Below are 27,150 nucleotides of genomic sequence, written 5' to 3' on the forward strand. Positions count from 1 at the left end.
AAAAATTCAAAATCTGGGAATTCAGAATCTTTCTTTTTTAATGATTGAACTTTTTTCTCCACAGTAAGGAGGAAAAAAAAAAAACAGGTTAGTGGATACTTGATTAGTATACATTTGTCTCATTGATGCAAGTTCTTTCTAAATTGAGAACATGAAGACTTAACATTTGTGATTACATTATGGATGCTTTTTTAAACAGCTGTATCTTTTTGTTCCATGTTTTATTTTGAGTGCATACTATTAAGAAAATCCTTTTTCTACAGGTAACCTCTATTCCTAAGTTTGATTTTTATGAGCAGATGTTTGCAAATCTGGGTTTTTAAAAAGTTCAGTACAGAAAGCTGGGCACACTGGTGCACACCTGTGATCCCAGAGACCTGGGAGGCTGAGGCAGGAGTATCCCAAGTCGGAGGCCAACCTGGGCAACTTAACATGACCCTTTCTCAAAATTAAATATAAAAAGAGGACTGCGCATGTGGCTTGGTGACAGAGCTGCCCTGGGTGCAATCCTCAGCACTGCAGGATGGGCCAGTTTAGTGCAGAGCTGCAGCCTTCCTAATCATGACATGTTTACAAGAAGTCGAGATATGTGGAAAAAGCTGGCAGGGGAAAGTTTATTCCCAGGTCTGCATAAAATCAAAGTGGCCTGGCAGCTTAACTGATGTGTTTACATTTGGTTTATAACACATTTGAATGTGTATGCTGTTTTTCATTACACATTAATTAATGTGACAGAGACATTGTTACAGTTTTTTAAGTAAGAAGAATATTTCAAAAATGGAATGCAAGCTGAACATTTATGGAACCCCAAAATACCTCCAGAGGCTGAAGTATCTCACTGATGCTAATTTAAGAACATCTGGTTTAGGAGATTACCAGTTCATTACTTCATTATCTTGCTTTTTTCATATAAATAGTTTTAGCCAGTGTATAAGACAAAAATTATTTTGGGTTCTCTGAATCTACCCGCTTTGGTTTTTCTAGTAATCATAAAAAATAACCATCTTTAGTTTAGGTTTTTTTTTTTTTTTTTTTTTTTAACTTGTAGATGGACACAATGCCTTTATTTTATTTATTGATTTTTTTATGCGGTGCTGAGGATTGAACCCAGTGCCTCGCCACCCGCTGGACAAGCTACAGCCCCAGCCCCATCTTTAATTTTTAATGTTTAAATTTTCTGTAATGAGATACTTTGATATATTACATGATACTGGGCTAGTTCTATTTGGATTATAATTTGCTTGTAGAGGTATGGGGGGCCACAGAATGATAGGATACAATTATTCTAATTTAAGAAAGACTATAGGACTCTTAAGAGGGTTGTTGGGGCTGGGGTTGTGGCTCAGTGGTAGAGTGTTTGCCTAGCACGTGTGAGGCACTGGCTTTGATTCTCAGCACCACCTATAAGTAAATAAATAAAGGTCAATCAACAACTAAAAAAAATTTTTTTTAAAAAGAGGGCTGATGAAAAACAGGATTTTAATTTATATAAATTGTTTTCTAAGCACCTTGCTTATTAGCTATCCATCTTTTTTATATTAAGATGTTTAGGTTCTATCAGTAGAGGGTCATCTAAACTTAGATATTAGTGACTTGTATTTTTGAACAAAAGAAGGCACATAGTTGAATGTCTCATGGTTCTCTATTCTCTTGACACATTTGAAGCGGGGGTGAGAAGAGGCCAGAAGACTTTGACTTCATGAAGAACATTTTCTGCCTTGTAGTCTGTTCTGTCAACATCTGTGAGGTGCTTACAATGTAAAAGTAGTTTTACACAGTGAAGAACCAAATCTTCTAGTAGATTTAATTGAGGATTTTTCAAAGGAATCTTCTCCTACATCCTCCTCTTCTTCATTATACTTTTTCTTTTTTTCTTCTTTTTTTTTTTAATGACTGCTTTGAGTCGCCATCTGGTTTTTAGCTAGCTGCGCAGCCTCCAAAGGTAGCAGTCCCAACAGCTTAAAACTCTTGAAAACTTTGTTGGTGACAGATTTTTTTAGGGGCCAGATACATATGTAATCTTTTACACAGATATGCCTCTGACCTCAGGGGTAGTTCATCTTGAGTTATTTCTATCAATGATAACAAATGACAACCACACAGTTATTACATAGGTGACTGGAGTTAGGGGATGACTACTGTGACTGTGATAGTTCCTCTGAACAAAGTCAGTTGGCCCGTTCTTGATTGAACCTTTGACCTTGCCTCATTAACACCTGCTCTAAGGGGTGATTAGAAGCAGATTGCCAGCTGCATCCTTTTGCTGTCTGGGCAGTTACTTAGATTGCCAACTTATGTGCCTCGAGATCTGTACATCTTAAATTAAAAATAATTATGGGAATTCTTCCAGAAGTTTTATTGGGGAAGCTTAGATTTGACCTTACTGTGATTAACCCTGTGGTTGTTTTGTTGTGGTTATTTTAAAAGATATTAAATATTGCCTTTGTAGAGTTTGTTTATTTTGGGGTGTGTGCCAATTTAATAAAAATGTATTATTTCTGTGTGTCATCCTTTGGATTATTATAGGATGATCATTAGAAATATTTGTTGCATGAGTATCAAAAATGTACATTCTAAAAATTTTAATCCTAGGTTACTTTTAGGTGACTGAAACCAGATAATGGCAGGATTAAGGGGATAGGCTAAAATATGACTTGAATTGAAAGGGAATTTCCATTTAAGAAGTGAGAAATTAATATATATGGAATATTTCTAAAGTGTTCTCCAGATAAAGCTGAGAAGCCTATGTTTTGCAATATTTTCCTTAGGATTTGTACTTCATAAATACAATTAATGTAAGAAAGGTATTTTGCAAAAGCTCACATCCCACCCCCACGTAATGTCATTGGTAGAGCACTTGCCTATCATGTGCAGGGCCCTGGAAATTTTTAGAATGTACATTTATGATACTTATGCAACAAATATTTCTAATGATCATCCTATAATAATCCAAAGGATGACACATAGAAATAATACATTTTTATTAAATTGGCACACAATCCCCAGCACCACAAAGCAAACAAACAGAAAATACTTTGATGTAACTTGGGTAGTTTCATACTGTTGTTTTGGTGTGCTTGTGTTAAATACATTAAATATTGTAAATATTTTCCTTTTTAGGAAATTAGATTTTGATAGGGTGTTATTTATTAGTCTGCTTTTCTGTATTATTTTTCCAAGGCAGTGTTAGGTGTACGTCTTAAAATTAAATCATATAAATCATACAAAGCTTTTCGCTTTCTTATAGCAAATCATTTGAATAGTTTAGCTTTACATTTCAAATTCTGTTACTGGAAGTAGCTGCTTCAAAAACTTGCTCATGTATGTGTTATACTTTGTAATTTTTAATGAAATTCTATGGGTTATGATCACTGTGTATGTAGGCAATCCTCAGCTGGTTAGTCCCTTGCCCTAGTCGCCTTCAGATACCTTGTCTATTTAATCTTCCCCACAGTACTATGAAAATAAGCAATGAAGCTCCATGCTTTTAATTTGAGGTAAATGGAGCTCAGAAACCAAATTCATTACCAAATATTAATGTTAAAATATGGTATATAGAAATAATAAATACAGCGTATACAAATATTACTGAATAATAAGGACATGAAAAATAAGTTATGTAGATGTTAAGTAGAAAGGTAGGAAATATAAATTTATGCACAGTATAATCCCAATTTAACTTATGCACATTAGAAGAATCAAAGAAAATATCACAAAATGTTAAGGATTGTTGTAATGGCTTACCATTATAGGCAGTTTTGGTTTTCTTGCATATAATTGTGTGGTGAAGGGTCTGAAAAGTGACTCTGTGTCTTTCCTTTGGAACAATTTGCATAGACTTAAAAAGCGATCCTTGAATTCCAAGGACCTCCTCACCTCTTCCCCTTCATGTTCAGGTTGTATGATTGAATTTGTTTTTAAAAGTTGATATTTGGGGTTGGGGTTGTGGTTCAGTGGTATAGCACTTACCTAGCACGTGTGAGGCCCTGGGTTCAATCCTCAGCACCACATAAAGGTAAATAAATAAAATAAAAGTTTTTTTTTTTTTTTAAGTTGATATTTGGATGAGTGAAGTAGCATCCTACTTAGTATTATTTTTCATGATAGTGTTAAAAATAAAAATTTTATTTTTTTATGACAGTGTTTTGAGTATTTTGTCTTACTTTTGGAGATATTTGTTTAACTTGATTGTTTAGAGCAACATACAAATGAAGCCACAGTCATGGTTTGGTTTTCATGAGGGTCGTTTAGCTGTTGTTCATTTCATATCTAGACAGCCTTAAAACTGGCTGGGCATATTACAAATAAATTATGGTATTTCTTGTTTTTAGTGTCTAATTTTGTTGAAATGAGCAGTCTGGGTTTTCAGTGGAACTGGTGAAACGGGGGGTACTGTATGTGATTAAATCAGTATTATAAATCTATGACCAGAAAAATCTGCTCAAAGACATGTGTTACTGAGTTTTGCATAGCTCCTTGCTTTATCCTTGTATAAAGATAGTCTTTTCCTTTTTCATTTTAAAATTATTTGATCTCAATATCTGATAATTAAGAAATTTATCTTAGATTATTAGAATAACATCAACAGTATACTGAGATAATACTTTTTTAAAATGTCGGTTTTGTAGGCCATAATTCTATGAAATATGTTTTAAAAAACAAAATACTATGACAATAATTGGAGGAGCATGACTTTTTTCCTGTTTGTTTGTTCATTAGACTTAATACATACATAAGGCAGGAATCCTAAATCCTGTTTCCTTCAGAGAAACTACTGACTTATGTGACTAAATTTTAAAAAAAGACTTTAGATGACAAAATAGGATAGACAGTTGGAGTTATTAAGTATATGATGCTGTGATTTTATTAATTTAGGTGACTAGATTTGGAATTTATCCAATGTAAACAATTTATGACTTGATGGGTATTATAAATTCAATATTTATTTACTGTACAATATTTATGTTCTTTTAAATAGGTGATTGGTCTGTTGGATGTGTTTACACCTGCAAGATCTCTGGAGGAATTCAATGATGTGTGAGTATATCTTTTGCATTTGCCTTCCTCAGCTGGAGGAGGATTAGCAACCTGTTTCTGTTCCTGAATCATTTGGTAGTTATACAGGACTTCAACAGATTCTTCATTCCTGTTATCCGGCTCTTTGGGGGTTTGGGGTAGATACAGAAGATGCATATTATGTGTGCACATTTTAGTGTTTTCATCATTTCAGGTTTTTGTATCCCATTTGGAGAGTCCTTACAAAAGTTCCATGGAGAAGAGAGTAGAGGGGGTTTCCCCTGTGACTTTTCTTCTCAAATTGCCTGTCTAACTTTCCGAGGTACTCTTCAAGAAATATAATGGAGCCTAGTTCCATATAAGCTTTTTGCTCTTTTATCCTATGTGCATGGGGAAATAATACTAGAACCGCATGCTGATCTTTGAGGTGTTAAGATTTTTGCACCAGGACAAGGGCATACCCTACAAGTTGAGAAAGATTTCTCCCAATTTTGTGACTATTGTTTTAACCTGGGATCCCCTAGAACATGGAGCTTGAAAGTTTGAGGAACCATGAGGGGAAGGCTAGGTAAAATGAAATAGGGAAGAAGAGAAAGGTGCTACAAGAATACGTTAATGATTTGGTCCACTTGGGCAACTGGGCTGGAAACTGCCAGCATCTGAGAAGCTATACATACTGTATCTCAGATGGGGAGCATTCATCTACTGGCTCCTGATCCCATTGTCCAGGTGTGCTCATGAGTGCAAGACACATCCAAGCAGATGTTCCATGCGTGTACGAACCCTCTGCTAGTGTTGTTCTCTCCAGTATCTGAATTACCTACCTTGCATCTCCCCAGTTCATAGATGTCATAAGAGAGACAGAACACCTTTAATACAGAGTTACACATTTGCTTCTTTTGAAATTTTGACACTCCTAAGTGGAAAGGATGATTATTGTAAAAGCCAAAACAGAATTGTAGATCATGACTGCTTTTCCTTAACCCATGTTAGCTTTCTGTCACTAAAACAGAATGCCTGATTAACTTATAAAGAGAAAAGGTTTATTTTGGCTCATGGTTTTAGTAGTTATGCTTTTAGGCATCTGGTGGTCGTTCCTCTGGATGGCAGTGGTGGGGAGTATATGTCAGAGCAAAAGTGCTCATCTCATGGCTAGAAAGCAGAAGAGGAAGGGACTGGGGTACCACAGTTTCCTTCAAGGGCATGTTTCAGTAACCTAAAGATCTCCCACTAGCCCCCATCTCTTAAAGGTTCTACTGTTTCCTAATAGTGCCACCCTGGGGTCCAAGCCTTTAACACTTGGGCCTTTTGGGGCCATTTAATATTCAAACTGTAGCACTTCCCATTGCCGCCAGTGCAGAACCTAACTTTTTCTCCCAGTCTTATCCTGTGCTGTGTATAAACATCATTTGATCCTTTCCCACAAAACAAATTGGGGAATATGCTTGAGCTCATAAGTTCTTTCTATGGAAATTGTGGGGGAAAAGAAATGAAGAAGATGAAATGGTAGAAGGAGGAAAGGTAGCTAAAAATAATTTCTCCACCATTAGAATTTACTTGGGAGGCTGGGGCTGTAGCTCAGTGGTATAGTACCTGCCTAGCATGCATGAGGCACTGGGTTCAATCCTCAGCACCACATAAAAATAAACAAACAAAATAAAGGTATTCTGTCCATCTACAACTACAATTTTTTTTTTTTTTTTAATACTTGGAACATGGTATGACGAGGAGAGGACAGAGCAGAATTTGGTCCACTCACAAGACTCCTTAGCTACATTAACCTTGAATCTGCTGATGTAAGTTTAAGAAACAAGCAAAGGAAAAAATAGGCAATAATAAGCTGTGTTTCTTGCAGTTCTCTTTGGCACCATAATGGAGGCTTCCAAATATTACTGGATGCTCCCAGAGGCATGTATGACACAAATTGTTGAGACCTGCTGCTGGCTATGCTTGGAAAAGAGAATGTTGCAAAATAATGTTTTTCGATGTTCTCTCTAATACGGTAGTAAAGCAACATGTTTGTGAGTTACTTTGGAAAACATTTGAGTTAGGTCTGAGCTCTATCCCAAATTTTAAATTTAATAAAGATGTATTTATTTGACCAAATAAAGAAAACATGATTTGCTGGCTTGGGCAAATATTGAAGTTTGACTTAATTAGGTATTCTGGAACTGGATTATAACACCTTTGGCTTCTTCATCCAAATGAGGGCTCACCAACTACATTAAAGTTGTATTGATTCATATATCCATCCATTCATTCAACAAGCACCATAACTGCTGAGTTGGCATCAGCTTTTTTTTCTCAACTCTAGCAACAACTAAGTTCATCTCTTGGAAGTAAATCTCAGTACTACTTGTTGGTTACTGACTATTGTGCAAAATACCTAGCAGTTGGTGGGAACAGGCTCAGAACCCTGGGTGAAAACAGTTGGGTGAAACATTCAGAATATTTTTGTATCCAATTTTGTATGACCTTGGAAAGTCACTTTACCTCTTTAGGCCCCATTGACTTCCCTGTGAAATAGTAAAAAATGAGGCAGTTGATTCCTGATCCCAGAAAACCTCTGAAAATAGAATGATGAATATAATAGAATGTATATATAATATACATGTATGTATAATGTATATATAATAGAATGTATGAGTATATAGAATAGTAATAATAGAAGATGAGCTTGCTGTTAAGAAATGTCTTATTCACCTTTTGTGATGTTTGTGTCACTGAAAAAAAATAGTGCTTTTCTAATATTGTAGCTATTTCAGTGTTTTCTGGAGTTGTTTTAGAATTTTTTTTGGTTTGTTCAGTATTTATTATTGTTTTGTTTCTGGTGGTGCTAGGGATCAAACCCAGGGCCTCACACATGCTAGGCAAGTGCTCTACCACTGATCCAGGCACTTGATGCCCCCAAAGTCATTTTAGAATATGTGTAAGAGACTAAACAACTTTATTTACAATTGTAGGCTTTGCAAATTGAACTATCTTCAAGGCTAAACAAATAACATAGATGAGGCTCAGTGTTATATAACTGTGAGTGGTGGAGTTTGTGGTAAAATATATCTATACCTCCTAAAAGCATTCAAATTCACATTAAAACAAAACAAACAAAACTCACTCTTCTGGCCAAACCAAACACATTGAAGGCTAGAGCATTCTGCACACTGCCAGATTTACAGCAGACTGTAATTTTGAACATGGATTTTCTGTACTAATTAGCAAATCTCTAATTACTTTTCAGATGTATGGTTCACTTTTAATCGTGTGTTTTGTGTATTTGTGCCTTTATGTTTCAGTTAACACTTTTCATTTTATCACACAATTTAAATTTTTACCAAGTTTTAAATTTCTAGGTTAAGATGTACCCTGAATACTTCATTTGTAAGACTCTACCTTTGAGAAAGGAACAATAGGTAGTGAGTTTTGTTCATTAGGAACAATGTACAGTTACTCAATCTAATAAGTGAAGATAGTGTTTGGAAAATGCGGAGTTAAAAGATGAGACTAACAAGTGCTCTTGACTGCTATATGATATGATTGTATAGGTGGCAAATTTATATAAAGATATATCTAGATTTTTTTAAATGATTGCAAATCATTGAATGGCTCTTGAATGGCAATATTTGTCAGGAGGCTATAAATACATATATATGCATATTTGTGCTATAAATATTTAGTTATCAGTAGATATGTAAAAGTTTTAAATAGCCAGTATTCAGACCTATGCTCAGTATTAAGTTACAACTTTTCCCAATAATAGTATTGCCACCCCCACACTTTTTTCTTCTTTAATGCAGTACTGGGGATCAAACCCAGGGCCTTCACTGTTCTCCAGAACTATTTCTTCTTACAAAACTAAAACTCTATACTTGTTAATTCCCACAGTTCTAGGAGTTCTTTATATATTTTAAATATTAACCCCTTCCCAGATAAATGAGTTGGCAAATATTTTTTCTTATTCTGTGGGTCACATTTTCACTTTGTTAATTGTATCCTTGATAAGCAAAATTTTAAAAACTTGATACAGTCCCACTTGTTGATTTTTACCTGTATTTTTGGTGCCATATTCAATAAATAATATGCAAATCCAACAAAACAAAAACAACTACAAAAGAAACAAAACCAAGGGCCTTGAGCATGCTAGGCACTTGCTGTACCACTGAGCTACATCCCCTTGCCTCTTCCTACTATAGTGGTTTTCTGATCTAGCAGTGGAAAGCTTTGAGACTATTTATGGAAACTGTTCTCTCAGATTTCAGAAAAACTATGTTGTCATAGGTTAGTGAAAATTAGTCTTCTGCCACTTTTCCCGTTTTGCACCTTCCCATTCCAGGGAATTTCTTACATTGAATTCTTTATCTCTGCTTCATTCTCTTAAGAGCGAAATGGAATGAGTGGGGTCTTGGATCCTGTGATCTTGAGAAAATCTACAACAGCCCACTCAGCAGCCTTGGTTGTAGTGAATGCTGGTAGGGCTCATGAGCCCCCAGCTCAGCCTCCCACCTACTAAAAATGATTGTTCAACTAATAAGTTAGCTTTTCATTTCAATATAAATGGAATTGGTAAAGGGAATTCTAGATTTACATTTTATTGATTGTATTCAATAAATATTTGAACATCCACCTTATTCTAGTCATAGTATTAATCTCTGAGGAATACAACAATCCTGATCATTGAGTTGAGGCCCTTCACAGAAGAGAAGAACAATTTAAAAGATAGAACGAAATACAGTGTGGTAAGTTCAGAGAGGTCCTGCTTGATTTGATCCTGTGCACCCTCATCTAGTCTCATGTAACCTTCTTTCTGTCCTCTCTCCATTCTGATCTCTTTGGCTTCTTGTTCTTCCTTGGATACAGACAACCACATTCCCAATGGGACCTCAGTGCTGGTTTCTAACCATGGCCTGCAACACTTTTTCTCACATACCTACATGACTGGCTCCTTCATTTCCTTCAGGACCCTACTCAAGGATCTTTTCCTCAGAAGCTTTTTCCTTTTTTTTTTTTTTTGCCCCCTGCTGTCACTGTCTACTTCTTGCCCTGCTTTGTTCCTTTTTTTTTTTTGGATGCTATGGATTGAACCCAGGGGTGCTTAACCACTGAGCCACATCCTTAGCCCTTTTTGAATTTTATTTAGAGACAGGGTCTCACTGAGTTGCTTAGGGCCTCATTAAGTTGCTGAGGCTGGCTTTGAACTTGCGATACTCCTGCCTCAGGCTCGCTAGCTATTGGGATTACAGGTGTGGGCTATGTCGCCCCGCTCCTACTTTGTTCTTAGCAAATTTTACCATCATGTATTTATTCTTGTCTGGCTCCTTCCTCTGCTTGTAAACTCAATTTGTTTTCTTCTTTGCTAAATTGTTACTACTTAGAATAATAACAGGCACTCAAGTGTTGTTGGCTGAGCAGATGAATGTAAGAATTGCCATAATTGCCATAATAGTTACGGAGTGCTATTGGAACTCATAGTATGGCCATCTCCCCACATGGGGTGTCTTCAGGGAGCCTTGGCAAAAAACAAACAAACAAACAAACAAAACCATACACTGAGTTTGAAGGTGAAGTGGGAGTTGGAGAGGTAGGAGAAAAATGCAAGTTCATCCAGTGGCCAAGAGACATCTCTGGGCAAAGATGGTATCTATGGCTGGTAGGAAAAGAGTTGGATACGGCAAAAGATAAAGCTGGAATGGGGAAGGACTAGGTCATTTGGGGCTTCATACCCTAAACTTTAGTAAGGAGGTTGTTCAGAGAAGACATCAAAGGGCAGTAAGCATTGAGGGTGGGATTGAGAAAAAGGATGAAAGCTCTTACTTTTCTGAGGTATGACTTAATTAAAATCTTCTCTCTCCTCCCCACACAACACACTCCATAATGGAAGAAAAGGACTTAATTTTAGCAGAGGCAGTTTTTCTCTTAGATCCTTATTAACACAGTAGAAATCTTTTTGGATGAGTATACCAGTTAAGAATCTGAAATGAATTTAAAAGTTTTCCTGGAACTAAAATTAATATAATGATGTTCTTCGCTATTAATATCTGATTTCAATTTTCTTTGAATTCTTGACATTATATCTGTGTTCTTTGTTCCAAAGCATGGTCTTATGCAAGTGAGTGAACTTTTGAAAAAGTATCTTTGGATGTGCAGTTCTATAATACTGCTTTATTTTTTTCAATAGCATCTTATGTTTTACAGAGGATTTGCAGGTGATTTTTCTCATCTGACCCAACAACCCCTGTGAAGTAGATATCATCTCTAATTTCAGCTGAGGAAACTGAGGTTGAGAGAGATGAGCCTAATTGTATACTAATACATATAAAATTGCATCCATTCCAGGTCTGTTGGCTCTAAATTCTCACCACATTTTTCTTGATCCAAGGCTGTGATTATCATTTGAAAGTCTACTAACCTTCTTGAGTAACCACTGTGTTAGATTCTATGTAAAATGCTGAAACCAAAGACCGTCTCTGTTGTCCAGTGGCTCAAGGACTTATTAAAGAGAAGAAGTATAAATGCTTAACCTAAGTAACTAAAGGATCAAGTCAAATCTGTAATATCCAAACAACATAAAGAGAACTCATAATGTTAGAGAAGCTTAGTTATAGGGATGGCTGTAAAGAAGGTAATGTGTTTGAAGAAACACAAAGATAAAGCTAGGATGTGGAGGTTGAAATTTATTTCAGAGACAGGATGAATGAAATGTATAAAGTGTACAGAGAGGAGGTTTGTATGGAATGAAGAGTGTTAACAAAATAGATAACCATTGATTCATTTTTTTTGGTACTTGTGTAAAAATGAAACATCAGTCATTTCTGGTTTGTTCTTATGAGTGCACATGTATGTGTCTGCCTGTCTGCTTGGAAATTATGCCTTCCTCTGTCACTGAAAGAAATATCCAGCCCAGTTGTTTGGCCTTACAGAAGAAATACTTCTATTATTTGAGATTGGACTGAGTGCTCAAAATAAGTAATACAGGAAGAGAAATGGCCCAGGAGAAAGATGAATAAGTTTGTTCTCTTAACATTTATGTTTGCAAGCATTTTTGTTTTGTTGTTTTGTTTTTTGAGACAAGGAAGGAAGGAAATACCATTCAGTTTTTGACTAATATGATTCGTAAAATGCCACCCTTTTCTCTAAAAAAAGTAAAGAAGCTTCAAGGCCTAGCTTAAGGTTTGAGTCTTTCAAAATGTTTGTCTAATTTACTCCTTCCTCGGTCCATGTTGGAATCTTCTCCTGTGTATTCTCTGACACCTGATGTCCCCTTTATAGTTCAAAACATGCTGTTGTGACTGTATTTATATATGCATTCCTCTCAAATTCTTCATCTGTCTTTTCCACTGCTGCATTCCCAGTGCCCAACAATATGGAGTGATTGAATGAATGACCTTGTGCTGTCATAATGACCTTGTGCTATATAATTGGGTGACAATTTGGTTGTCTGATAGCATGCTCAGTACTAGCTTTCTTGAATTTATCCTCTACTATAGAACACTGAGTCTAGTCAATGTCAGTAATGTAGAGGGCACTGTTAATTGTTGCTTCAAGTGAGAACAGTGTTGTGAAATAAGCTTGTTAAGCTGCCCTCTTGGCTCCTGGATAATTCTTCCACCCCTTACACATTAGAACAATCTGGTCTGCTTAACAGATAAGATCTTGGGCATGCATATTTTAATAAAATATGTCCTTGCCTTATCTTACTAGTGGTGCTGAATGACTTGTCTTGAGTCATTCAGTTGTGTAGTAATTGAGTGCCTACTGTCTATCTTCCAGATGTTGTTCTAGGTACTTTAGGTATTGTACAGAAAAAAACGAAACCATATCCTACTCAAACATTGTACAGGGAAATAATAATTAGCATGTGAAAAAAGGAAATTTTAGATATATTAGCAAGCAATAATGGTATAGCAAAAAAAGAAAAAAAGGAGTATGAAGACAGGGAGAGAGATGCTATTTTAGATAGAGGGGTAAGGATGGGCCTCATTGAAAAGGTGAATTTTGAGCAAAAATTGGAAGAACTAAAGGAATTAGATCTGTAGATATCTAGGGGACAGGCATTCCAGGCAGAAGAAACTGTCATTGCAGAGGTCCTGTGGAGAACGCTGCATTCTTTATTGGAACTAGAGCAAGAAGTCCGTGTGGAGCTGATTAAGAGCATCAGAGAGAAGTGGATGAAGTCAGAGAGATGACTGGGGGCCAAGTGCTGGAGGATCTAAAGGCTTTGTGAGCCACTGAAAGGATTGGGTATTTTACTCTGAGTGCAGTAGAGAGCCTTTGAGGAAAGGAGTGACATGATCTGAGGTTTTTAAAGAAGCACCCTGCCCCCTGTGCTGAGAATAGACTGGACTGAGTCCCAAGTATCTGGATGAGTCTCAGAAGCATGTGGTTACAAATTGTCAATATTATTTTAAATACTCATTTAAAGATAGAAGAAATGCTCTGTGCCCTTATAATTGTTTTGAATAGGGCTGATTCGTGGTAGAGATACTGATCTATAGATATAGAAGAGATTTTCTTCTACATAGGTTCTTTCTAATCATATCATGCTTTTAAAAGGGGGAGATCTTGACGCACGGGTATTATCCAAGAGTGCTTGGTAAGTAAAGGCCATAGAATGGGGCACGTCTGGAGTACTGAAAACCACTTATTACAGGGTTCTGCCTCCTTACTGGTACAGTACTCATAAGACTCATTTTGAGAAATGTGATTTATGCTCTTCATACTTCGATTAAATTTGAAGGAGACCATCTTCACAAGTGAGAAACAAGATTTATATCAGACCATAAAATCATCTTCTCAGTCTTCGGCCTAACAAAGACTGGTTTAATTCCTTTTCAAAGATGGGAGAACACAGCTTTCCAAGTGTACTCAAGTCAGGCCTTCTTTAATTTATTTTAGGAATTTGATTTTTATTACATTTTAGGAATTTGATTTTTGGGAATTAGATTTTTAGGGCAGTGACAATATTAGGCATGTCTTCACTAAAATGTAATTAAATCTACTTTCCCGAAACAAATACAATTGAAATTATGTGACTCTCCATTAATGTCCTCTTGAAATTTACTTTTTTTTTTTTTTTTAAGTGGTTCTGTGGATTAAACCCAGGCCTTACACATTCTAGACAAGTACTGTACTACTGAGTCACATTGTCAGCCCTGGAATTGACTTTAAAAATGTGACCATCTACATTTCCTCTCCATATGTCTCTCATAAACAGTAACTGTGCATGATGCTTGCTTTTGTCCTCTGTTACAAGATTTATTTTGGAAATCTTCCTAATGGGAGTTGAAATTTGAGAACTGATGTTCATGAATTGGATTTTGGGTCTCATGGAAACAATACATAGGGATTAGGTTGATTCCTATAAGACTTCTGACATAAATAATGCTTTTCAGTAGATTTCATTGTAGCCTATTAGCAATGCTTGATAGTTATTACCATATAGGCTGATACATTTTTTGTACTTATATAATGGTTTGACAGTCTTACCCTTGTTCTGGAAATTTTAGTGATAAAATATGGTCTCTAATGGGGAAGGGGTTGAGAGAAAATACAGAATGGTAGAATATTGTAAGTTGGGTGCTTATAAGACTGAAATTGGATTTTATCTTCCTCAGCCTGAGCCTTGAAATTTTCTTTTCTTTCCCCGTTTTTCTTTTGGTCCTGGGGATTTAACCCAGAGGTGCTCTACCAGTGAGCTGCACCACCAGCCCTTTTTGTTTTTATTTTAAGACAGGGTTTCATGAAGTTGCGACTGGCCTCAAACTTGTGTTGCCACAGAGCCTGGCCTGGCCTGAGCCTTGGATTTAACTGATGTTACTGTTATGGCAACATTTATCCCAGGTTTTTAAGGAAAGTCCTAATTTCAGAACACTAACCAGGACTGGGAGTTTAGCTAAGTAGTAGAACACTTGTCTCCATGCACAAGGCCTGTGTTCAATCCCCAGTACTAGAAGCACAAAAAAATTATTCATAGAATTCTCTTCTTTATCAGATTATGTGCCAATTTGAGGTTTAAAAATATATTGGTGATTAGGATAGGATATTGCTATATTCTTGCCAGATTTCTTCTTCCTTATTGAAGATTACTTTCATAATAAATATTAAGAATTATTAAGGAAATTATCTGAAGAAAATGATTCCCTGTTTTTGTGACGTCTATAAGACTTTTAAAAGTAACTTTTTCTTGGTGTAAATTCTGTGTCTGCTGGAAAACTTTGGAGGCAATATGTGCTGGGATTGAGATGGTGCTCTCTGAGGTCAGACAGTTTGGACTCAACTCCTGACATTATTGATCCTTTTGACCTTGAGCAAGGTACTTACTAATCCTTGGTTTCTGTTTCCTCATCTGTGAAATGAGAATGCTGGTAGGGCCTACCTTATGGAGGTGTTGGGAGTAAAAATGCTTACAAAGTGCTTGGCACAGAATCAGTGCCAGCTGCCTTTGGTCATGTTATGTTGTGCTTGGAATATCTCTGAATCAGAACTACCTTTATGAAAACACTTCAATGAGTAATTGACTTGCCTAGCATTCATGAGGCCTTGGGTTCAATCCCCAGCCCTCAGAGACCAGACAGAGAGAGAATATCTAATTTACTCCTTAGATAAAGAGTCTAGAGTCCTCCTTTTCCTCAAGGCAATATAGACATGTGAGTTTTAAAAATATGAAATGCTAAGATCTAACCTTAAGGTTACAGATCGGTGAAATCCTGTCAATTTCATGAAATTGGGAACGAATGATGATAGTCCTTTAGGAAAATTGTGACAGAAAAAAGTTTCATTCCTTTTGGAGGAAGGAAAACACTTTTAAAGATAAAAGTGATTTTAGTCCCAGTCTGGTTTTTGTGTTCCCATACTGTGTAATGCAGTAATAAGTGGGTTAAGGCATTGTGTCTAGAATTTCTGTGGTGAACCTGTTGGACTTGAATATAATCATTCCCTCTTCTTACCATATAAAGATAGATTTAATAACCAGTACCACACCTATGGGGAGTTCTGGAATGCCTTGTCCTGTCAAACAGATCAATTGTGTTCCTTCTTTTTCTCTAGAGAAACTGGGAAAAGATAGATCAAGTAGAAATGAGTTTAAAAATGTTTAGACTAGATGGCTGGTGGTAAAGTTAGAATAGTGGGGTTAAAAATTTGCTACCACCTCCCCCCAAGAATTTGTTGAGCTTTTATTTATCATTATGGTACTTAATGGGTGGCCTTTCCTTAAAAACTCTGGAAAGTCTTGTGAAGATAAGAATTTCCCTACAGGTTCTTGATTATTGTGTAACTCTTCATTCATTTCTAGGTATCTGGTGACCCATCTCATGGGGGCAGATCTGAACAACATAGTGAAGTGTCAGAAGCTTACAGATGACCACGTTCAATTCCTTATCTACCAAATTCTCCGAGGTCTAAAGGTATTGACAATATCAGCAATAATTTTGAGAAATTAATTCCTTCCTTCCCTTCCTGCCATTTAGGGCTTAAAACAGATAATCACACGTTATCACATGTCATCATGTTCACTCAGTGACCATAACTACCAGCATTTGGCCAACCTTGTTTCTGTGGTGTTTCTCAAGCCATAGGTTATTTTAAAGCAGGTCTAGGCATCGTATCATTCCCTCCAGAGATACCTCAGTATGAGTATCAGAGAGAGAAGGACTTTTCAATATTACATCTAAAAGTATAACTTATTGATACAGTCTAATATCTGATTAGTATAATATTGAAGCTTTAAAAAATTTCTCAAGCAGAGAAACAGTGTTGTAAAATTAAACCATGTTTGATATTTAGCAACTTTGAATCCTTATTGAGTCCCAAAGTGCCAGCCAGAAGATAGGTTGAAAGATTGAGTGGAGTCAATGTCTGTGGAAATCATTGTTATGATAAATATATATATATATATCATTGATAATTTTACTGATGTTATTTTACTGTGAGCTAGTAGTTCTTACTGATTCATTAAAATGTGCTGGAAATATACTATAGAATATGGCAGTGGGAGGCTGGAAGTAACTTTCATTTAACTGACTTTTTTTTCCTCTCTGGCAGTATATTCATTCAGCTGATATAATTCACAGGGTATGTACCATGACTTTGATTAAATTATTCTAGGGCGGTAAGGTGGGGAGAGTAGAAGAATGGCATCCTGCCAAGATTTGGTCTAAACTTACTTTTTACATTTACCTATTGATCCATTGCAACTTTGCTCTGGGTTAGAATGATTGAAGAAAGATTTATAATTTGTGCCTGATGAAGGCTAATTGGTCTAGATACCATAACATTAGATGTAATGGAGACTGTCTGTTTATAACTGGATGAGGTCTTACTGTTGTCTGGATCCTCATTATTACCTGGAGAGAGAATTTATCATGGATCATAAAGTTGATCCTGTCTTCTGTGTACTTACTTCCTAGGACCTAAAACCTAGTAATCTAGCTGTGAATGAAGACTGTGAGCTGAAGGTAAGAGGAAGCGACAGCAGTGATTGTTTACTTCACCTGATAAACCTGACAAATTTCACAGGGACAGATTTATAGGCCATGACTTTTTATCTGAAAAATTCATATTGTCCTTAGGAATATCAGACTTTAAATTTAAACCATAGTCTGAGTAAGCTGTTTAAATGACTTTGATAATGGCATTAGGTGTTTACATTTTAAAATAAAGTTAAATTAAAAATGTGACTTATTATTCATAATAAAGGAAAACTATAGTCTGACTATCAAAGCATACTGAAGCAGTAATTACTAGATTAAATAGATTCCTAAAAGGAAAAATCTTAGAAACTTACTCAAAATAATTCAAATAAGAGACAAGTAATTATGGGGCTGGGATTGTGTTTCAGCAGTAGAGCGCTCGCCTAGCATGTGCGGGGCCCTGGGTTCGTTCGATCCTCAGCTCCACATAAAAATAAATAAAATGAAGATATTGGGTCCAGTTACAACTAAACAATAAAAAAAAGAGAGATAAGTGAATTAATCATATATAAAAGAGTAAGCAGCTCTGGAACTTGATTTCTTCTTTTTTCTTGCCCTGTTTAATGAACATACCAGAATATGAATATTTATTCACCTGTTAGGGTGAATAAATAGTTCCAGTTTGGAGCTATTTGAAGTTACTATGAATATTCAGTTTTAAACCTTTGTATGGACGTATGTTTTATTGCTCTTGAGTAAATACCTAGGAGTCACATTTTTTATTTTGCTTGTAATTTTATGTTTCTAAATTCTTATAGTGTGTTCACCATGCATTCTAAGTATGGAGTGGGAGATCTGCTTATGAAAGTGCTTTACTGTTCCTTTTTCACAAGGCAACAGAAATTTTCCCTGTCTAAAGTCCTAGCAGTTTGCCTGTTCCAGTGCCTGATTTTCTCCTTCCCTTTAGATTCTGGATTTTGGACTAGCTCGACATACTGATGATGAAATGACAGGCTACGTGGCTACAAGATGGTACAGGGCTCCTGAGATCATGTTGAACTGGATGCATTACAACCAGACAGGTATTGATTGCTTACATGGGTTATTTATGGCCTTATCAATACCATATTGGATACATTTGGGATTCTCAGAAGTAGCGGTAGAGTGGGAAGAAATATGTTTCTTCCCTCAGTGATCCTTTTAAAGCCTACAAATAGAAAATATTTTACTTGCTTAGATGGGGAGGTGGAGCTTTTTTATACACAGCTTTTAAGCTTTGTGATTTAGTAATTGAATTTTTATTTATTTAGATTTTTTCAACATAATTCTTTGAGTACTTCTAGCAGAAGATAATGGGTTCATAATCTTAACCTCTTTATGTTACTTGGGAGAATCCACTACTTTACCACTGAGAACCTTTTTCCCCTTTGTGAACAGTTTATTTCTTTTCCCTTAAGTATGTTTAGACTTACCCTGCCTGTGAAGCTCTTTACTGGGGTGAAGGTATCAATCTTATTTATCTGTATAGAAATGAGTAAAATGTTGAATCTCAGATGTTTTAAATATTAATTTGAATATTTCACCTCTACTTATAGCTCCATTTGTGACCAAGCATAATAATAGTGATAATGTACGTATGTACTTTTATTTCTCTTTAATTTTGCCAGTGGATATATGGTCAGTGGGATGCATAATGGCGGAGCTGTTAACTGGAAGAACATTGTTTCCTGGTACAGACCGTATCCTTTTAAAAAGTTTTAGATTCTTATTTCTTATCTGTATTCTAATGTCTGTGGTTGTGTATTATCTTTACTTATCTATAGAGAAGGCTCTCAATTTCTTGCTTTTCAGATATTCTGCCCTCTTGCTGAGTAGCTTGTCTTGCCAGGAAAGTGGTTTTTTTTTTTTTTTACTATTTATTTTTCAGTTATAGGTGGACACAATATCTTTATTTTATTTATGTGGTGCTGAGGATCGAATACAGTGCCTCACACATGCTAGGCGAGCGCTCTACCTCTGAGCCATAACCCCAGCCCCAGGAAAGAGGCTTTAATTTATTTTTGTTAACAAGAAAAACTTTTCATAAGCTGAAAAATCCTTTCATCTGTCATCTTTTTACAGCAAGTCCCTTATATTAATCTTTCCACAGCAGTTCTAAGACCTGAGCAAACTCATGAGAAGCTGTAGATCCCATTGACAGGTTTAGTTGACTGTACAAAATCTTCATGAGCACAGATACTCTTTACAAATCAAGGGTATCTTGCAGTTATGTTTGGTTTATGTACTAAAAGGCCATGTTTGGGCCCTGTTATGGCAAACCTGCTGACTCTTGTTATGTTTGTTGTTTAACAACAAATAGTAAAAGCAAGAAGTGGTCACCATGTCATGTACCTTTGTTTTGCAGCACAACTTTATCCCACATGGTAGCGAAACCTCAGTTTATTGTCTAGTTTATGGCTCATCATAGCCTTTTATTTCATCCTCTTTCCTAACTGCTATATGTTTGTTTCATGATGTAGTAATATTGTCATCAAAATGGAATTTGTTGGAACACCCATCCAATCACACTTGAGGAAGATGTTTAGGGGAGAAAGATTTTTAAAATATATGTCTAGAATTAGTTTGGGGGACTTTTGTAAAATTTAATTGAGTTTCAAATGGTTTTGGTGGACTTTTAGAAATGCTACAGTTACCTGTATGTGGTCATGCTTAGAGATCTAAAAACTGTTTTAGCCTCTTACCTAAATAAACCCATTAAGATTACAAACCAGAATGTCAGTTTGCTTCATTTATTGTTTGGGATATATTTCTATGGTAACTGTAATTTTAATGTTAATATAGTCTGTTCAGAAATTCTATTCTAACTGTATTCTGCTAGACAGAATGTATTTTCCGTGTTAACTGGAAAAAAACTTTTGTTCCCAGGTAAAACAGTTCATTTCTCTCTGAGTATTACTGAATTGATACAGAGTTCAATCTGCCTGTATTTAGCCCACCTTATCACTCTCCACCCCTAGATTTTAAGTCAGTTTAATAGAGTGTGTTTCCCTAATCTTTTTTAAGTGGTTTTACATCTGTTTCTTAGAAATCTGGTATATGTATATTAATTATTGTCCAAGTTGAGAGAATTAGGGGAAATTTGTAATCCCCTTGGTTTGCCCTGGAGCAGATGCTGTCCTCTGTTCCCTTCTCCCCTTCCTTTTCTTGGCGTCTGTATCTCCAGCTTTTGTTTGGCCAGTCACAGACACACTTGCCTACATAGACACACATAGTGGCAGAGAGACAGTGTAGGATGCTGATGGGAGCCCATGCCCTGGAATCAAATTCTGGGTTTTGATCTTAGCTTTTACTTCCAGCTGTGTAACTTTAAGGAAATTTTCTAACCTCTGTGTCTCTGTTCCCTTAATCATAAAATGCTAGTAAAAATATAATTCACAGGCTTTTGTGAGAATTCAGTGAAATATTATGTGGACAGCACTTAGACCAGAGCCTGCCAGTAGATGCATCATATTCATTGTGGTCTTTGAAAACAATTTTTCCCTCCCTCCACCTGCTTTATTATCTACCTGTGAGTCATTAATGATTGTTATTATTGATTCTTTGGCAGGTGGTAAAGGATAGATCCCCTTGGCAGGCTAGTGATAGAAAGTGTGATATGGCCCTTTTAGAATGCTAACTTTCATTCTGTAAGAAGTGTTCCTTTTTTGCATACCTAATATTTAAACTTTAATAGAGGATTTTTTGGAGGGGCGGTACTATGGATTAAACCCAATGGTTCTCTACCATTGAGATAGATTCTTTCAAAATTTTTATTTTGAGTCAGGGTTTTACTGAGTTGCCCAGGCTGACCTCAAACTTGTGATCCTCCTGCCTCAGCCTGAGATTACAGGTGTGCGTTACCATGCCTGGCAGGATTCAGTTTTTTTTTTTTTTTAATTTTACCATTTGTTGGTGAGCCTTTATTTATTTTTATGTGGTGCTGAGAAGCAAACCCAGTGCCTCACACATGCTAGGCAAGACTCTACCACCAAGCCACAACCCCAGCTCAGGATTCATTTTTTAATACATGAAAATTCTGATTTTAGTAATTCACCATGTCCTTCTAGTTGGCTCTTTTCTGGACATTATCATTGGTTGTAAACATTGAATTTGAAGGATTTATATTTATAGTATACTTAATCTTCCTATTATCAGTTATCATCTTTGAGATATAGCTTTAGTTGCCTGACAAGAAGGAGAGAGGGAAGTGTTTGCCATTTTTTTTTTTTTTTGACTGGAGTGTACAATCACTTATGTTCTAGCACAGTGCTTCTCAATCTTCACTGTGTATCAGAATCATTTGAGGAAGCTTTAAAAAAAGTTCTAAGCTGGCCATGTTGGCACACACCTATAATCCCAGGGACTTGAGAGGCTGAGGAAGGAGGATCATGAGTTCAAAGCCAGCCTCAGCAGTTTAGTGAGGCCCTGAGCAATTCAGCAAGACCCTGTCTCTAATAAAATATAAAAAAAGGACTGGGGATGTGGCTTGGTATACACACACACACACACACACACAAAAGCTCTAGATGCCTGGGCACCACCCTAAAGACTTCAGTTGGTGTGGGTCAGAGCACAGGATTTGGTATATTTAAGTCTTCAGGTGATTCTAACTTGTGCAGCAGAGGATTGAGTACAACTAGCATTTAACCCAGTTGAATTTAGTTTCTTCAATGGCTGATCCTGGAAAAGGTTATTTAGGTTACTAGTTTTTGTCATTTTTCTTAAGATACAGATGAGATCAAAGAGTTCCTTCCAGTATCCTATTCTTTTCCAGTCCTTTGATTTTTAGAATATCTCTTCAAAACCTTTGGAAGAGGTGCTGGTTTGGCTCTAAAAGTATGCAGCTACAGATTGTTGATGATTTTTAAATGCTCCTGATTACTGAGGCAGCCTCCAGAGAGTGATGCTTATTGGAGTGCACAGGTTTTTCCTGGTTTTCCTTATTGATTAATTATTGTGTATTCGGAACTGGTAGTCTTGGCTTCTAGATAAGAACTGTCCTATAGAGCTTTTTGTGATGTTGCAAATGTCCTGTCCAATATAGTGTTGGTGGCCACTAGCCTGTGTGGATATTGAAATTGACTAGTGCAACTTAACTTTATGGAAAATATTTTGTGTGATTCAAAACATAAAATTCATTTTAATTTTTATTGTGGTAAAGTAGACATAACAAATTTTACCATTTTGACCATAATTCAATAGTGTTAATTACATTCACATTATTGGGAAATCATAACCAATATCTGCTATTCTTGTAAATCCTTCCATCTGGCTTAATAGTATTATTATTTTGTAAAAAAGGAAGCCCTTTTCTAGACACCTAATTGACAAGGTATTTTAAATGAACATAATTGACAATTTAATATTATAGGGAGGGAGAAGTCAAAATGTCTCTTCAGGTGAGTACTAACTTATTCAGATGCTGATTTTGAAATAAGTGAGTCAGAAGATGTTATAACTGACACTTGACACATCCTTAAGCTTAAGGCAGAGAGAGAATGAATTTTATAGTCCTATTATGTGTCAAATACAGTTTTTCCTACCAGAGATCACAGCCTTGGTGTGTTCATTTCCTTTCCTAAGTAATCAAGTAAGCTCCCTTCATGTATGAAAGCCCTGCCCCTTCTTTCTTTTTATAGAAATGGTCTTACATCTGCTAGAGGACGATGGGGCTGTTGAGTCACATAGTCCACTTTACAGGATGTCTGCTGCTCTGCTCATGTGCATTTTCTTGGTATATTAAGTTGTCCCGTTAATTCTGTGGTTACTCATTTCTTCTTTTGATGTTTTCCAAGCATGTTATGAAATATTTCAGACACACCACAAGACAAAGAATAATATAATGAACACCTGTGTGCACTTCACCAGATTATGGGATGATGTAGGCAGCTGAGCCCAAGCTGCTGGAGTGCCCCTTCTCAGTCACATTTATCCATCACTTTCAGTGCTTGGTTTAAAACATTCTTCCTCATTTTAGAAAAGCAGTTTCATGGTAGACTCTAAAAGCAAATATTGTAATAAATGTTGAAGAAGAAAAATATTTTATTAGATTGTCATTTTGCCCTTTGTTGTTTAATTGAGAATGTATTTTTGGAAAAAGCTAGACTTCTCAGGTTTGTTGATAAACCTAGGATATCTTAAGAAAGAGAGAGAGAGAATGTGTGTGTGTGTGTGTGTGTGTGTGTATTAGTTATAGTGAAAATTACTACTTTGACAGCCTAAAAGAGAAGGAAGTAGGCTGGATTTCATTTGAGTCCATTCTGTTTGTCACTAGAAGGACTTCAGCCCTCCCAAAGGATTCCGTAATTTATCCTTTTGTGGATTTATTTCATTGAAAACTGTAACTCACAAGCAGCCAGGTCCCGCTACTGATCCTGCTTATCTTCAACTCTGTGGCCTGTGGGGGTTTTCTAGGAATATGCCTAGAGCCCTTAGAAATGATTAGAATATCCATCCCTCTTTTACTTTTCCTCTAATTATCCTGTTACCCTTAGGGGTTTTGTTTGTTTGTTTTTGTTGTTTGTTGTTTGTCCTTACCTGTTCATTTTGACTATCTTTTACTTCTGTTACAGAGAACTTACTCTAAAACATAATCTTAAGGCCTAATATCTTTTTCTTCATTTGTTTAAAACACAAATCTGGAGATTTATGATTTTAAAATTTGACTTTATGATCATTATAATTAAAACCCATTTTAAACGAACAGTAAACATGGTCTTCTGCCTAGGGGAAAAGGTGCTAAACCTGTCCTAAAAGATGGCTTGCTTTGGCATTAGCTAACTGTCATAATGTAGTAAATTTTGCTTTGCTCTGCTATATAGCTACTTGAAGCTCCATCTGGCCTTAACTGCCTGGACAAATTGTAGTAGACTTACAGTAGCTGGTCCTGTGGGAAGATTGGCCTGGATTTCAGTGGATTTGCCTGAAATCTTTTGGAAAACCCATGGTGATTTCTTCTGAGGTTTGCATGCTTTGACTGCCTTCATGCAAGTGTTTTTAGGTACTAACTAGATTTTCATTTTATATTATGTGTTTGCTAATCTCCTAAACATTGGCTATTATGCTCTATCAACCCTGTGTACATGACCCTTACAGATTCATGGCACTGTATTTGTATACTCTTCATGGTGTAAACACTTCTCAGTGAGTGAGTGGATCTTTGTTAGGCCATTATTAAATGAAGCAATTTTTCTGGACTACTTCTTTGTATATATACTCCCCATACCCTGTGGTCATTCTGGGTTCTGAGAACAACGTGAAGTGGTAGAATGGGGTTGAAAAGCATATTACAGCAAGTCTTTCAAGTTAGCTAGTGTTTGTCAGGCTACTCCATTGAATGTACTGAAGGTAAAAATGTGCCAGTCCTCAAAACCAGAATGATCAGACAGAGTGAAAAGTGAGTTGTAAAAGTTACTTGAACAAATGTCTGTCCCTGATTATAAAACAAAATGGAATGATAAAAACAGTATAATAAAGGTACTAATAGATTATTGGAAGAAAAAAGAATTAATTCAAATTCAAGATATCCAGGAAGACTTAATGGCAGAGTTCTTGTTTGAGGATTTTGAAGGGTAAATAGGAAGAGAAAAGGCCTGGCACAAAGAGATAGTGGAGGATATTCTCATTTATTACTTGCATAAATAAGAACTTGGAAGCTTAGAAGCACCTGGAATATTTGGTGTGAGTTGAAGCATTGAGTTCATTCAGGAATGTTAGTTTGAGGCAGTCAGAAAAGTGGCTTGTTACCAGGGCCACTGATGTGAAGCTGAGGAATTGGGGTTTGAATCTCCAGTCCTGAGGTTGATTCACACTGGCAGACAGGGGGAAAGATACAGGGTCCCCAGCTTGCTGGTGTAGTGAGCTGCTATGGCCAGTGGGAGCTGCATTTTCTTCACATAGGGTGGGGTGAAGTTAGGGCCATTAAAGGCAATATTAAATTCAATTCCCTTCGAGTACTCAGAAAGAAGTCTTTTTAGCAACAGTACCAGTCTCAACAGCTTTTATAGATTCATTTTGATGTATGTATTGTAAAACCACCTGTTTGAGAGTTGAAGTAGTTTAGTTTTGTTTTGTTTTGTTTTGTTTTTTTTTCTCAGAAGGATAACAATTCCATTAAGTGTTCCTAAAGAGAATGTGAGAGAACTTTATAAATTTTTGTTAGGTTGAGAAATTAACAAATCCTTTACTGATTTCCATTATAATTAATCTGATTGTGTTAGGGTAAGACAATATCCATCTCACTCCCACTCCTGCTCTGTCCCCATGAACATGTTTTTAAAAATGTTGTGGCGCATCTCTGTAATCCTAGTGGCTCAGGAGGCAGAGACAGGAGGATTGCAAGTTCAATGCCAGCCTCAGCAACTTAGCAAGGCACTTAGCAACTCAGCGAGACTCTGTCTCTAAATAAAATTTTAAAAGGACTGAGGATGTGGCTCAGTGGATAAGTGCCCCAGGGTTCAATCCCTGGTATAAAAAAAAAAAAAGTTTCTGATCACACCTTGAACTAAGAAAGCTGTATTTAAATTTTACCCTCAGACCACACTGCTTTTTGTCATTTGTAGATGACAAAGTTAGAAATAACTTATGTGGATGGATTTGTTTTTAATTTATCCTTGTTTTTTTATAGAATACAGTTATTTGTGTCTAAGTTAGAATTAAACATACCCAGCATACCTTTTCTTTTCTTTCTTTCTTTCTTTTTTGATGGAACTGGGGATTGAGTCCAGGGTTGATCTATCTACCACTGGGCTATATCTCCAACCCATTTTATTATTATTATTATTATTATTATTTTATTTATTTATTTTTTTTTGAGATAGAGTTTCCCTAAGTTGACCAGGCTGGTCTTGAACTTGGATCCTCCTGCCTCAGCCTTCAGCACACCTTTTCTTAAAGGGCCAGATAGTAAATATTTCAGGCTTTGGAAATCATGTGGTTTCTGCTGTAACTTACTTTCTTTAGTGTGAAAGCAGCTAAAAACAGTATATAAACAAATGAACATGGCTGCATTCCAGCAAAACTTTATATATCAAACAGGCAATGAGAAGGGATTTGTTGATTCCTGTCTAGAAATTTCTTCTGTTTAAGTAGATTTCTGATCTGGGGAGTTAAAAAAAAACAAGATGCCTGTCATCCTATTGCATAAGTAATTACTGTAACTTAGGCAACTATGGCTTGCAGAAGCCATTGTTATTAAGTTACACCCTCTTGCCCTTACATGTATAATCATAAGCAAAAATATTTTCTTTCATCCTGCTCTATCCTCTCCTCTGTTATTTTGTGTGCCCTTTGTGTACTAAATGTTAAGCTAGGTACTGGGGACAGATGTTGAACAGGCAGAGTGGCCCCCACCCTCACAGAGCTGCAGACCAGAAGAGGTGACAGACAGTGAGCACACAGAGTAACTCTAGACTGTCTAAGTGCTATGATGTCACCAAGCATGGTGTTGAGAGCGGGAATAAGGGGGTGGGGGTATTTTTTTCATTCATTTAGAGTTGACAACTCACACATCCTGTACCAGGGATGTGTTCCCAACTGAGCTGCTTCTTTCCCCAGCCTTCAGACCACTCAGACTAGTGAGGCCTCTCTGAGAGTGAGGTTTAAGCTGAGACCTAAAGTTGAAAAGGAGCTAATCATGTGAAAAACCTGACAGGTGTCAGACAGTCATCCTCCACTCCTCTTCCCCCCCCCC

The 27,150-nt window shown here is 36.4% G+C and overlaps 1 protein-coding gene across 4 annotated transcripts in view; it reads left to right on the top strand.

The window, feature by feature from the left end:
* The window catches only part of Mapk14 (mitogen-activated protein kinase 14), a 70,654-nt gene that overhangs the window by 29,775 nt on the left and 13,729 nt on the right, over positions 1-27,150 (top strand). For all 4 annotated transcript variants that reach the window (XM_015487627.2, XM_015487624.2, XM_015487623.2 and 1 more), the window contains exons 3-8: positions 4,979-5,037; positions 16,304-16,415; positions 17,053-17,082; positions 17,418-17,465; positions 18,388-18,502; positions 19,088-19,159. In XM_015487627.2, the coding sequence (XP_015343113.1) occupies positions 4,979-5,037; positions 16,304-16,415; positions 17,053-17,082; positions 17,418-17,465; positions 18,388-18,502; positions 19,088-19,159 (436 nt within the window). The remainder of the gene's footprint in view (positions 1-4,978; positions 5,038-16,303; positions 16,416-17,052; positions 17,083-17,417; positions 17,466-18,387; positions 18,503-19,087; positions 19,160-27,150) is intronic.

The sequence above is a fragment of the Marmota marmota genome, unplaced genomic scaffold (genome assembly GCF_001458135.2).
Source record: "Marmota marmota marmota unplaced genomic scaffold, marMar, whole genome shotgun sequence".
Taxonomy (NCBI): domain Eukaryota; kingdom Metazoa; phylum Chordata; class Mammalia; order Rodentia; family Sciuridae; genus Marmota; species Marmota marmota.